General features: G+C 36.9%; 1 protein-coding gene and 1 long non-coding RNA gene across 2 annotated transcripts; one reads left to right on the top strand and one right to left on the bottom strand.

The window, feature by feature from the left end:
• On the top strand, positions 2806 to 3777 carry LOC104760810. The gene is made up of 3 exons (XM_010483773.2): positions 2806 to 2939; positions 3037 to 3115; positions 3191 to 3777. Exons 1-3 carry the CDS (start codon positions 2931 to 2933, stop codon positions 3646 to 3648), a joined length of 546 nt encoding a protein of 181 aa, XP_010482075.1. The 5' UTR covers positions 2806 to 2930; the 3' UTR covers positions 3649 to 3777.
• LOC104760809 lies at positions 3311 to 4619 on the bottom strand. The gene is made up of 4 exons (XR_763030.2): positions 4392 to 4619; positions 4242 to 4321; positions 3969 to 4060; positions 3311 to 3590 (listed from the first exon to the last, which is right to left on the bottom strand). It is a non-coding gene; the product is annotated as an uncharacterized LOC104760809 (long non-coding RNA).

An 11307-nucleotide genomic window follows, 5' to 3' on the forward strand; every position in this document is an offset into this window, starting at 1 on the left:
AATATGTTATCTATGTGATTCTTTTAAATCTTGAATTCTCTTACGTTGTCAAGTTCTATCCATATTATACTTTATGTTTTTTTAATAGTGTTGTAAGAAATTCCAAATCATTCATTACTCGCAATTGGTTCATGTGACACCAAGTAAATGGTAATACCATGTTGACTCTATAAAATGTCTTATACGGGTTTATTCTCTCTCAAATCCTCTTAAAGAGGTGTATCCAATTGGGGATTTTAGAAGAGTTTGAACTTTTTTTACAGTCACATGTTATTCAATTAATAATTTTTAAATATCTTTCTAAATCTTATGTTACTAAAAATGAAATGATTGTAAATCATTTGCAGTTTTATATTATTTAATGCAATGATTTATAAAACTTATCAAATCCACCGTCATTCAAAAACTAGGTGGAAAACGTATGATTTAGTGGAAAATGTATATCAATAGAGTTTTTTTTTTTTTTTTGACGATAAAAAAAAAAGAAAAAAAAAGAAAAAAAAAGATAGAGTTTCTATCAGCGTTAGTTTTGCTTCTCTCCTCGAAAGATGTCACACTTACTTGAGCATTTGGAAAAATACATATTTGTGCTATTTCTAAAAAAGTTTTGGTTTATGTGTCTCCAGGTAATAAAGTTAATAGCATCTAGTACTTGATTTGCTTCAAGTTGGAATAGACTATTACAAAAGGACTTACGACTTTGTTCGTTATGAACTCATGATTATGCATGTATGGTATATTAGTTGTTATTGGGTCTTGCCATATTTTATACGAGTAGTAAAAATGCTCAGAGAACAGGGAGACACCATCCGTATACTACTTACTTACCAAGAAATGACCTCGCATCCCAGAGAGATAAGACAACGTAGGCAGCTGCCCAAATAAACCTGAAAAGACTTAAAGAAAGCATGTCGAAAACATCTGAAGAATATTAAATTCGAAAACTTGGTCCCAATACTGAAAGCTCAACGTGTAAAATTTTTGGCGCAAGAAAATTGTGGAGGTGGCTCAACTTTTTGTAGACAACCATGTTCCATATCAATATATTTTGGTATCATTGTATGTCATGGTATTCCAGTAAATTAAAGGATTCATTTTCAAATTAGGAAATCAAGATTCGAATCATCCCACTGCAATTTCAATCATAGTTTATCACTATAAAAATTGCAAATGGTAAAACTATGTAACACTCCATATATTCCAAGAATTAGTATGTGTTCTTAGGTAAGAAATATCACCATATATCTTTGGTTAGAGAAAAAAAGATAGTACATCATAAATATTCGGCTTACGCCATGCAAGTCAATCATTCAACAATTTCTTATTATTTTTTTTCTTATTATTTTTTTCTGACGTTTGTTATTTATTTATATAAATATAAATGAAGTTTGGACTTCCAAGTTCTAAGCAACTACAAACAAACCCCACAATTTTGTCTACATTTACTCAAACTGATAATATTGTTTCATATATCATAAGAGATAATGTTATCTATCTTCACTGAAGAAATTTTTTTCTAAAAAATATTTCTCGTATAAAACATCTTTGTCATATGTTCTACCGATTTATTAGATGTCCTAGTTCAATAAAATTAAAGCATCTTTCACTAAGAAAACAGTGGGTGTGTTGGTGAGAATTTCAAGAAGTTTCGACAGCATTTCTAAAGTATAGTTTACCAACTTTTTTTATAGAGTTGTGGGTACATCACATTATGGTCTTAAATGTTTTACTGGTTTTTGTATTTATTCTCGCTTTTGCTTTTTGAAAAAAAAAAAGGAGAAATACTCAATTTCATCCATTCAAGATTTTGTAATAATAGTTTTCGAATCTTGTTTTTGGAAATTTTATTAATTTTCATTGATAATCTGAAACCCATCTTAGTTGAGTTTTTAAGTTTTCCTAAAAAAATCTTAATGTGACATTTTTTCATTTCTTTATTAATTATTTCCTTTTATTTTCTTCAAAATTCAAAAACCAAAAACTAATTTTTAAAAGAGAAATTCCTTTAAATACCACTAAAAAAGTTTTTTTTCCAAAAATACCATATTTTAGTTTTTTTTTCCAAAATTACCACAAACACAAAAAGTTGATTTTTAATGATGTAGAATTTTTTTTATGTTTGGGTTGACACATTTAGTTTTAGGGTATAGTTTTTAGGGATAGAGTTTAATATTTAAAATTTAGGAATTAATTTTTAGTATTAAAATTTTAGTTCAATTATGTGGTATTTTTGGAAAAAATTACATTTTAGTGGTATTTTTGGGAAAAAAACTAATTTGTGGTATTTTTGGAATAAAAACATATTTTAGTGGTATTTATGACAATTGCCCTTTTTAAAATCCAAAATTATGATCTGAAAACTATTTAAAAATCAATAACCATTCATGGCTGATATGTTCACTGTTTCTGTTTCTTTTTGTTTTTCCCTCAAAATCAACTATTTAAAACCCTTTCTATGCTGAAGTAAATTAAAAAAAAAATTGAAACACCAACCCTTTTTCTTGCTAATTTTATAGTAAGTTAATTTGGCAATCGGATTTAATAATAATTTAATAATTCATAAAATATCCTTTTTCTGGCCGTCGTTGTATGTTCCTTCGTCCCCAATTCAACTTCGTTGACAAAAAAGAAAAAGAAAAACAAGAGTTCTCATTTAACAAAGCAAATAATGTTTTGTTTTAAAATATTTTAACCAATGAGTTGTGAATAAGCTTGCACAAATTAGCAACTTGCTTTAAAGAAAGAATAGTTATGGTTTTATTCGCTTTTGTTAATATAACGAACTGAAAACGAAATCACAACTATCGACAATTGACTAATTAATCAGAAGAAAAAGGCACAAAACAAAACTCTCCAGACTTTGTATACTACAACAACACACCCAGAAGTCTAAGCCAAACATTCAAAGCGATAATCTCAAGCAAAACAAGATGATTAAGGCAAGTATATCTGTGTATTCAACAACAAACAATTCAATAGGTTTACGTGTTCTTATTTGATTGATGTTACAAGATATCTCATGTATTTCGAATGCAGCAAAAGATCCTGATAAGAGTCACTATGACAGATGACAAAACTAGAGCAAAAGCAATGACAAAAGCAGTTCAGTTTAAAGGTAAGAAGAAGACCTTCTCACAAAAAGACTACCAACCTTTGTTGCATTTAACGCTTTATGAAAATGGTTTTATAGGTGTGTCAGCAGTGGAAATAAAAGGCGATCACAGGAACCAGATAGAGGTAACTGGTGTTGAAGTTGATATGATCCCCCTCATCAAAAAACTCAGAAAGGAGGTAGCATTTGCAGAGCTTGTAAGCGTGACCAAAGTCGAACCTCCGAAGAAAGAAGAAGAGAAGAAGGGAGGGGATGGAAAAGATGCAGTAGGGGGAAAAGACGGTGACAAAAAAGGTGGCGAGAAGAAAGGGACAGATGATAAGAAAGGAACAGATGACAAGAAAGGAACAGATGATAAGAAACCACCTCCAGTGCCAACACCTGTGCCGTGTTATCCATGGCCTCAGGGATACGGTGTGCCATCCTCCTATCCCCAGGGATACGGTGTACCTTCTGCTTTTCCTCACCCGTGCAATCCCTACAATTATATAGGTGAGCCCGTTTTCAACCACGAACCCAAGTGCACAATCTTGTGAAATGGAGATGGCAGAGTAAGATTGATGGAGCATGACAGACAATGTTTTTCTTTGTAAAGAATCAATGTGTTTACTTATTTAGTCATATGAATAAAACTCTGTGGGAACCAAATCAACTTACTGCTATCTCAACATGCTCTTACAACATGATACTCTTTAATCTTTATGCATTGCCTAGTAAATATTTTGTATAAGAACAACCATCATAGCATTTGGCCAACAATGTGTATCCTTCATTTCATAAATTGTCCAAAAAGCACAACTTTGGTAACAATCACTAGCTAGGATACGTTTTCTTTTTTCCAAAACAAGTCACTGACCTTAAAGATAGTAGTAACCAACAAAGGTTAGATGATGGAGAGTCACAGTGTTCTTACCCTTCAGAGTCAGTTTAACAAGCTCACATCAACACCTACAAAGCAATATCAAGAACACCACCAATATTGTAAAGAATGTCTCAAACCCTCTGAAACTTTAACAATTGGATTGTATAGAATCAAGGAAACGAAGCAAAAGTTCATGATCCTTAGAATTCGACATTAGGGATAACAAAATCTCAGTATGAATCAAGTAATCGATAGAGGCTAGCGTACCAGTGATGGTAGCCATGGACAACAGTACCTTTCTCGAGCTCGATCGATACAGTTTCGTTGTTCAACTTCAATTCAGAAACCTAATTTGTCCAATTCAATTGCAAGCTTTTCGAACGGAATGAATTTTATAACACGCGAGTCAGATATTACCTGACAAGAACCGAAGAAGCAAGCAGTCGAAAGGATGTGAATGAGCAGTTGAAGATATCACTGCCAATCAAACAGATTGGTTCTAGTTTCTATAGCAAAAGTAGGATTAGTGGGTACTATTTACGATGTGCTCGACATGAAAAACGATCAGCTTTAAGAGCTATCCGGCAACGACAGAGAAACCAATCCACTTGTTATGGCCACTTTATTAATAAAGGGATTGACCTCGTGTTTCCTCAATGAGAAGGTCCAAAGATCTGCATCAACATTAACTCAATATTTTAGATTTTGGGTTAATTCGTTTAATTTAGTTAAATTCAGTCAATTATCTCGATTAATTCAAGTAATCCAGATACATCGGTTCGGTTAATTTGATTAAATTCAGATTACCATCGGTTAAGAGGAACCGAGCTGGACCGATAATCGAGCATATTATAATTTCTTTAAATCAAATTTTCTTTTCTTAACCAAAACAAACCAAAAACCAAAAATCTCAGTTCAGTTTGGTATTTTTTGTTCAGTAATAATTCCATAACTAGTTTCAAACTTTCAATATTATTTTTACTCTTGTGAAAATTTGAAGGCATGTATAAACTGCCAATAATTAATACAAAAACTCAAAAAAAAATACTAATTAAAAAAAAAGGCGATTTCTCTCTCGACAAGGCGATTGCCTAATCCCTTTCTTTTCAAAGTTGCCGTTGCCGATCTCGGCACTGGCTACCCCTTCCGATGACTAAGCCTAAAAAAAAGCGTTCTCCTCATAAACCCTCCTCCACAGCTTCCTCCATCCCCGCTTCCTCATCCCCTCCCCCCGCAGATTTGGGCCCCCCAAAGGAAGTGACCACGATTCCTGCTGTTTCCTCAGTAGCGAAGAAAGCCTCAATTCTCCCTCCTCCCTCCACCCAGGACCTCGCTAAGGATGGTTCTAGGTCGTCCAGATCTTTAAGCCCTACAGCGAGTGTCTCGAGACCCCAACCCTCGAATGTCTCTGCAGATCCCAAGGCTGTCGTTTCAGCTCCGATCTCAGCTCTAGCTAACTGGAAGAAAATGCTAGTTGGCTCCTCGGGCAAGATGGAAAAGAAAGGTACCGCTACCACCTTAGAGACTGGTGAATTATGTGTCAAAATCCCCAATGCGGTGATTCAAAAGAACCAAAATCGCTGGAAGGACTTTATCATTGGCCAATTTCATGGTAATCTCCCCTCCAAAGGAGCTCTCTACGCCATTCTTAATGGTATCTGGAGTCGCAAGCAAAGAGATATCACTATCTCCAAGCAAGGTCCGAAGTCAGTTTTTATCCGCATACCTTGTGAGGAAACTCGCAAACGTGTCTTAGCTCAGAGGGTGTGGCATATTGAGGGACAGTCAATGTTTGTTGCCGATTGGGAACCTGGCCTCACCCCGGTGATGCCTGAGTTAACAGAAGCTCTGGTATGGCTTGAGTTTAGAGGGGTCCCTCCTCAGTTCTTCTCGCAGGAAGCTTTGGAACATATAACGGGTCTTATGGGTCACTCGGTCTTCTGTCACCCTGTTACGCTCAATATCACAGACTTAGAAGTTGCAAAAGTTTTTACTATTGTAAACATCTCCAAGCCACTACCGAAAGCAGTTAATGCTCAGTTTGAGTGAGGTGAAATCTTCAAGATAGAAGTATCTAGTCCCACGGCCCCGATCCTCTGCAACTTCTGTAAGTCAACTAATCACTCCATGGAGGACTGTACTCCAGGAACTAGAGTTCCTAAACCTTCATTTGTGGTACTCGACAAAGAAAAAACCCATTGAGAAGACGTAAGGAGCAAACAAAAAGGAATTCTCTAGCTCACGAGAACACTACCACTGATATCCCTAATCAGGAAGGAACCCTGGAACTGGACATCGGTCTCAATACTGCCACCAGAACCCATAAGAAAGGGAAGAAAAAATCTTCTTCCAGGCGCTTACCTTCCTCGTCTTCCTCCTCTTCAGACTTAGGCTCTCCAGAGGAATCCTCTTCTTCTGATCCCCCATCGGAAGAAGATGATAATCCAGACGATCATGAGAAATTCCTGAAGGTCCTATCTAAGAAAGAACGACGTAAAGAGAGGCGATTTGAGCAGACTTCCTCAGGGAAGGGGACACTATCCAAATCTTCCCATTAATGGTAAAGGTTGACATTTTTTGTTGGAACGTTAGAGGTTTTAATCATAGTGTAAAGAGGAGAAGCTTCAGGAAATGGCTACGGCAGTTTAAGCCGATTTTTGGCAGCCTTATTAAGACTCGCGTCAAACAACACAAATCTCTAAAATATGTGCAGTCTAATTTTGCGGATTGGAATTTTGAAGCCAATTATGAGTTTGCGGAGGTAGGAAGAATTTGGATTTTTTGGCATTCATCTATGAAAGTAACCATTCACGCGAAGTCTAAGCAGATGGTCTCTTGTATAGTCCACTTACCTAAGGAGGATAGCGAGATTGTTGTGTCTTTTGTGTATGCTGTTAACTGCAGGAGTGGGAGACAATTACTGTGGGAGGAGCTATGTGCCCTGTCTCGAGATTCTGATGTGTGGGAGACTTTAATCAAAGCCTGAACCCTGCTGAACACTCTTCTGGAGGAACCCATATCAAAAAATGAATGGAGGAATTCCGAGATTTTCTATCTTATGCCATTCTTCAAGACCTCACCATTAGAGGGAACCAATTCACTTGGTGGAACAACCAGGAGCTTAACCCGATTGCTAAAAAACTAAATAGAGTCCTGATTAATGATGAATGGATGACCAAATACCCTTCATCCTTTTCACTTTTTGCGGAACCTGATTTCTCTGACCATTTTCCTTCCATTATGGACCTAGGAAAGAGGCAGCAGGGTAGAAGACACTTTCTGATTTCCCATTTCCTCATCCATGATGATGAGTTCCTTCCGCGCCTTCTCAGTTATTGGCATAATGCAGACTCTGCGGGCAAAGCTCAGTTCAATCTGGTCAAACGACTCAAAGAGCTTAAGGGTGTGTTTTGAGACCTCAACAAGGAAAAAATTTATGGGTTGGAGGACCGTACAAGAACTGCTCAGTAAACTCTGCATCAATGCCAAGCTTTATTGTTAAGTGATCCCTCAATGAATGCAGCAGCTCTGGAGAAACAGGCCCATAAGGAATGGATGACTCTCGCCATTGCAGAAGAGAAGTTCGCTTATCAGAGATCCCGTATTAAGTGGTTTGAATGTGGAGATCTCAATACTGCGTACTTTCACAGGATCATGGCGACCCGCAGAGCGCATAATCAGATTCACTATCTGATCAATGAACATGGACAGAGGTTATCCAGTCCTGAGGAGGTGAAATCCCATTGTGTGTCCTACTACCAGGACCTGATTGGAGGTCAACATATCCCTCTTTCTAATCAGGAAATTGAGCGAATCAGGGAACTTATCCCTTTTAGACTGGGGGCAGACTACCATGACTCCTTAGTTTCTGAGATCACAGATGCGGAAATAAAAAAGGAGTTCTTCTCTATGCCAACAAACAAAACCCCGAGACCAGATGGTTACATCGGAGATTTCTTCAGGGCATCTTGGGACATCATGGGGAACGACCTTATTACTGTAGTCAAGGAATTCTTTCAGACTGGTAATCTTCTCAAACAAGTCAACGCCACTGCTGTTATTCTCATCCCCAAGGTGATAAGAGCTGATAAGATTTCAAACTTCAGACCCATTTCATGTTGCAACGTCCTGTATAAGGTCATCTCCAAAATTCTAGCTCGTCGCATGGAGGACATCCTTCCTCTGATGATCTCCAACTCTCAGTCTGCCTTTATCAAAGGTTGACTTCTAGTGGAGAACGTCTTCCTCGCCTCAGAAATGGTGTAAGATTTTGGCAGGAATAATGTCACGCAAAGGGCTCTACTTAAGGTAGATTTGAGACAAGGAGACCCACTCTCCCCCACCCTCTTCGTAATCGCTATGGATGCCCTCTCTAATCTTCTTACACTCCGCTTTGACTTTGGCCGAATAGGATATCACCCTCTGGGAAGAAATCCTATCATCTCGCACCTGGCTTTCGCAGATGATTTAATGATCTTCTTTGATGGGAGCAACTCCTCTCTGCAAGAGATTGCTTCTCTCTTGGATGAATTCAAGGATCTCTCGGGGTTGAGCATGAATAGAGACAAGTCCACCCTTTTTGTTGTGGGGGTCCCGGATCAGGTTCTCGAACAGTTGTCCCAGCAGGGGTTTAATATTGGTTCCTTTCCTGTTTGCTATCTAGTCATTCCTCTCCTCCACCGCAAGCCCAGAAAAGCAGATTACTCTCCTCTTCTGGATAATATCAAGGCTCGGTTCTCCTCCTGATCAACTAAAGTTCTCTCCTTTGTGGGTCGCCCTCAGCTCATCTCTGCGGTGATCTACAGCTCTGTTAACTTCTGGTCCTCTGCCTTCGCTATCCCTAAAGGGTGTCTCTGACTCATTGAATCCATGTGCAATGCTTTCCTTTGGTCAGGGAGTCTGGAAAAAAGAGCAAATGCAAAGGTTTCATGGAAAGATATATGTCTCCCTAAACAAGAAAGTGGACTTGGATTAAGAAACTTCATTGTTTGGAACAAAACCCTCAACCTTAAGTTGGTTTGGCTTCTATTCCAAAATAATGGTTCTCTTTAGGTGGCTTGGATGAGGGAGCATATGCTTAAAAGCAACAGCTACTGGTCTGCTGAGGAAAGTCACGGGTCCTCCCGGATGTGGAAATTTTTAATCGCTTTGAAACCTATGGTAAAGCCTCTCATAGGGTGTACTATAGGCGATGGAAAAACAGCTAGCTATTGGTTTGACAATCGGAGTAACTTGGGACCGCTGATCGATGTTATAGGTCATGATGGTCCCAAACTTATCGGCATTCACAGAGATGCGACTGTCGCCCAGGGAACAGGTCCCCAAGGATGGAGACTTCCATCTCACAGGACTAGGAATCCCCTACTCCGGACGTTACAGCTTTCTCTTCTCCAGCTAGACACTCCGATGGATTCTGCAGGACCTGACTCTTATACCTGGGGACCCAAAGGTGAAAGGAAAGACTTTTTTAGAACAAAAATTACCTGGAACATGTTGCGACCTGTATCAGGGATCAAGGAATGGAACAAAGCTATCTGGTTTAAGAAAGGCATACCCAAGCATTCCTTTACGTCTTGGGTTGCTAATCTTAATAGACTTGCGGTAAAAGTGAGGACTGTAAGTTGGGGAATGAGTACGGACACAAGTTGCCAACTCTGTTCCAATGGTTTCGAGAACAGGGAGCATTTGTTCCTGCACTGCGACTACGCTATTCAACTGTGGGGACTAGTTTTCACTAGACTCGGTCTCCCTAATCTCATTTTTACCTCTTGGCAAACCTTGATCAGTTGGCTACTAGGTACCTCGGCAGGTTTACCCTCTACGCTCAAGAAACTGGCTTCTCAAACTACAGTTTACCTCCTTTGGAAAGAACGCAACTCTCGCACCCATGGAGGTCTACCAGTCTCGCCGGAATCTCTGTTCAAGCTTCTTGACAGAACAATCAGAGACATCCTCCTAGCTCATCAACATAGCAAACAAGGCAAAGGGCTCCTATTCAAATGGCTTACGCACCTCTACTGAGGTTATTTAGTTAATGTAATCATTTTTTCCTTTGGGAAGTTCAATCTCCTGTAACTTATGGTTTTTTCTTTTTTTTTGAGTTGTAGTTAACAAATGATATTTTAAAACAAAAAGTATTATTTTAATTTTGCTATTTATTTATTAATTAGTTTCAGTTAAGTTCTCTTTTATATTTACGTTTTCTTATTTATGCCAGTCAGATTATATTAAGTGTGATAATAATAACAAAAAACTATGATATCGAAGAGCTCAATAATTTAGTAGGTTGATATTATTAAAAATAGATAGATATACATGTTAATTCATACATGTTTTTTGTTTACAAATATAGTAGGTCTTACCGTAATCATACGTAAATAATATGTAAAAATCTAATCAAACCAATCATAAATCTAAGCATAAAAGTTAGGATTTGAAGCAGAAAAAAAAAGTTAGGATTTGAAATCCCAAAGATATGCTTTGGATCACTAAATTTATATATATATATATATATATAAAGATATAGAAAGAAAATTAGTAAAAATATATTGAAATATAGTTTGATATATATATATATATATATATATATATCGTTAATATGATTATCAACCTACTAGAATTAGTTTTATGATTGTTTTAGGTACATCTGAGAATAATACAAATAAAAGAGAAACAAATAATCTTATAACCAAATTAAATATATATGATAAAATTTACATATTTTAATACATATATTACAACTAAATAAGTTAAAATTAAATGTAAATGTTAAAACTGTATGCATTGCACCAAAATAATTAGAGATTACAAAGATCATTGATCTCCATTGGAATTCTCTACTACATTTTAAATTGCTTCTTGTCCCACAACAAACACATTCTTGAATTTCTCTCCTGTTTTTTAGTCTTAGTCCCCTGATCCCAAAATTGTAAAGCGGACAAGCTGGCGCATCGTGACAAAATAGATTCACATCAAATTATTTATGTCAACGATTTTTCTTCCAATTGGCTCTTTTGAGCTGATCACCAAAAAAAACACATTCTTCATTTATATACTTACAAGTAACCAAAACATACTTTAATAAATTGTTCAAACAAAGTAATCAAACCTATGTTGCACAGATATTAATAGAAACTACAAATGAAGATTTTCTTACTCATTAGTCATTCTTTGCAAAACAATTATTAAAGCTATATATATATATACAACATGGCAAGTCAAATTTTCTATTAATCTTCTTTAGTGGTTGCACTCATCCCATGAAGACTCGGTTACGAGAGTTTTTTGATATCGATGTTCCAAAAATAAAATGGAAGCAAATTTTGTCTCACTC

The sequence above is a fragment of the Camelina sativa genome, chromosome 18, assembly GCF_000633955.1.
Source record: "Camelina sativa cultivar DH55 chromosome 18, Cs, whole genome shotgun sequence".
Lineage (NCBI taxonomy): Eukaryota > Viridiplantae > Streptophyta > Magnoliopsida > Brassicales > Brassicaceae > Camelina > Camelina sativa.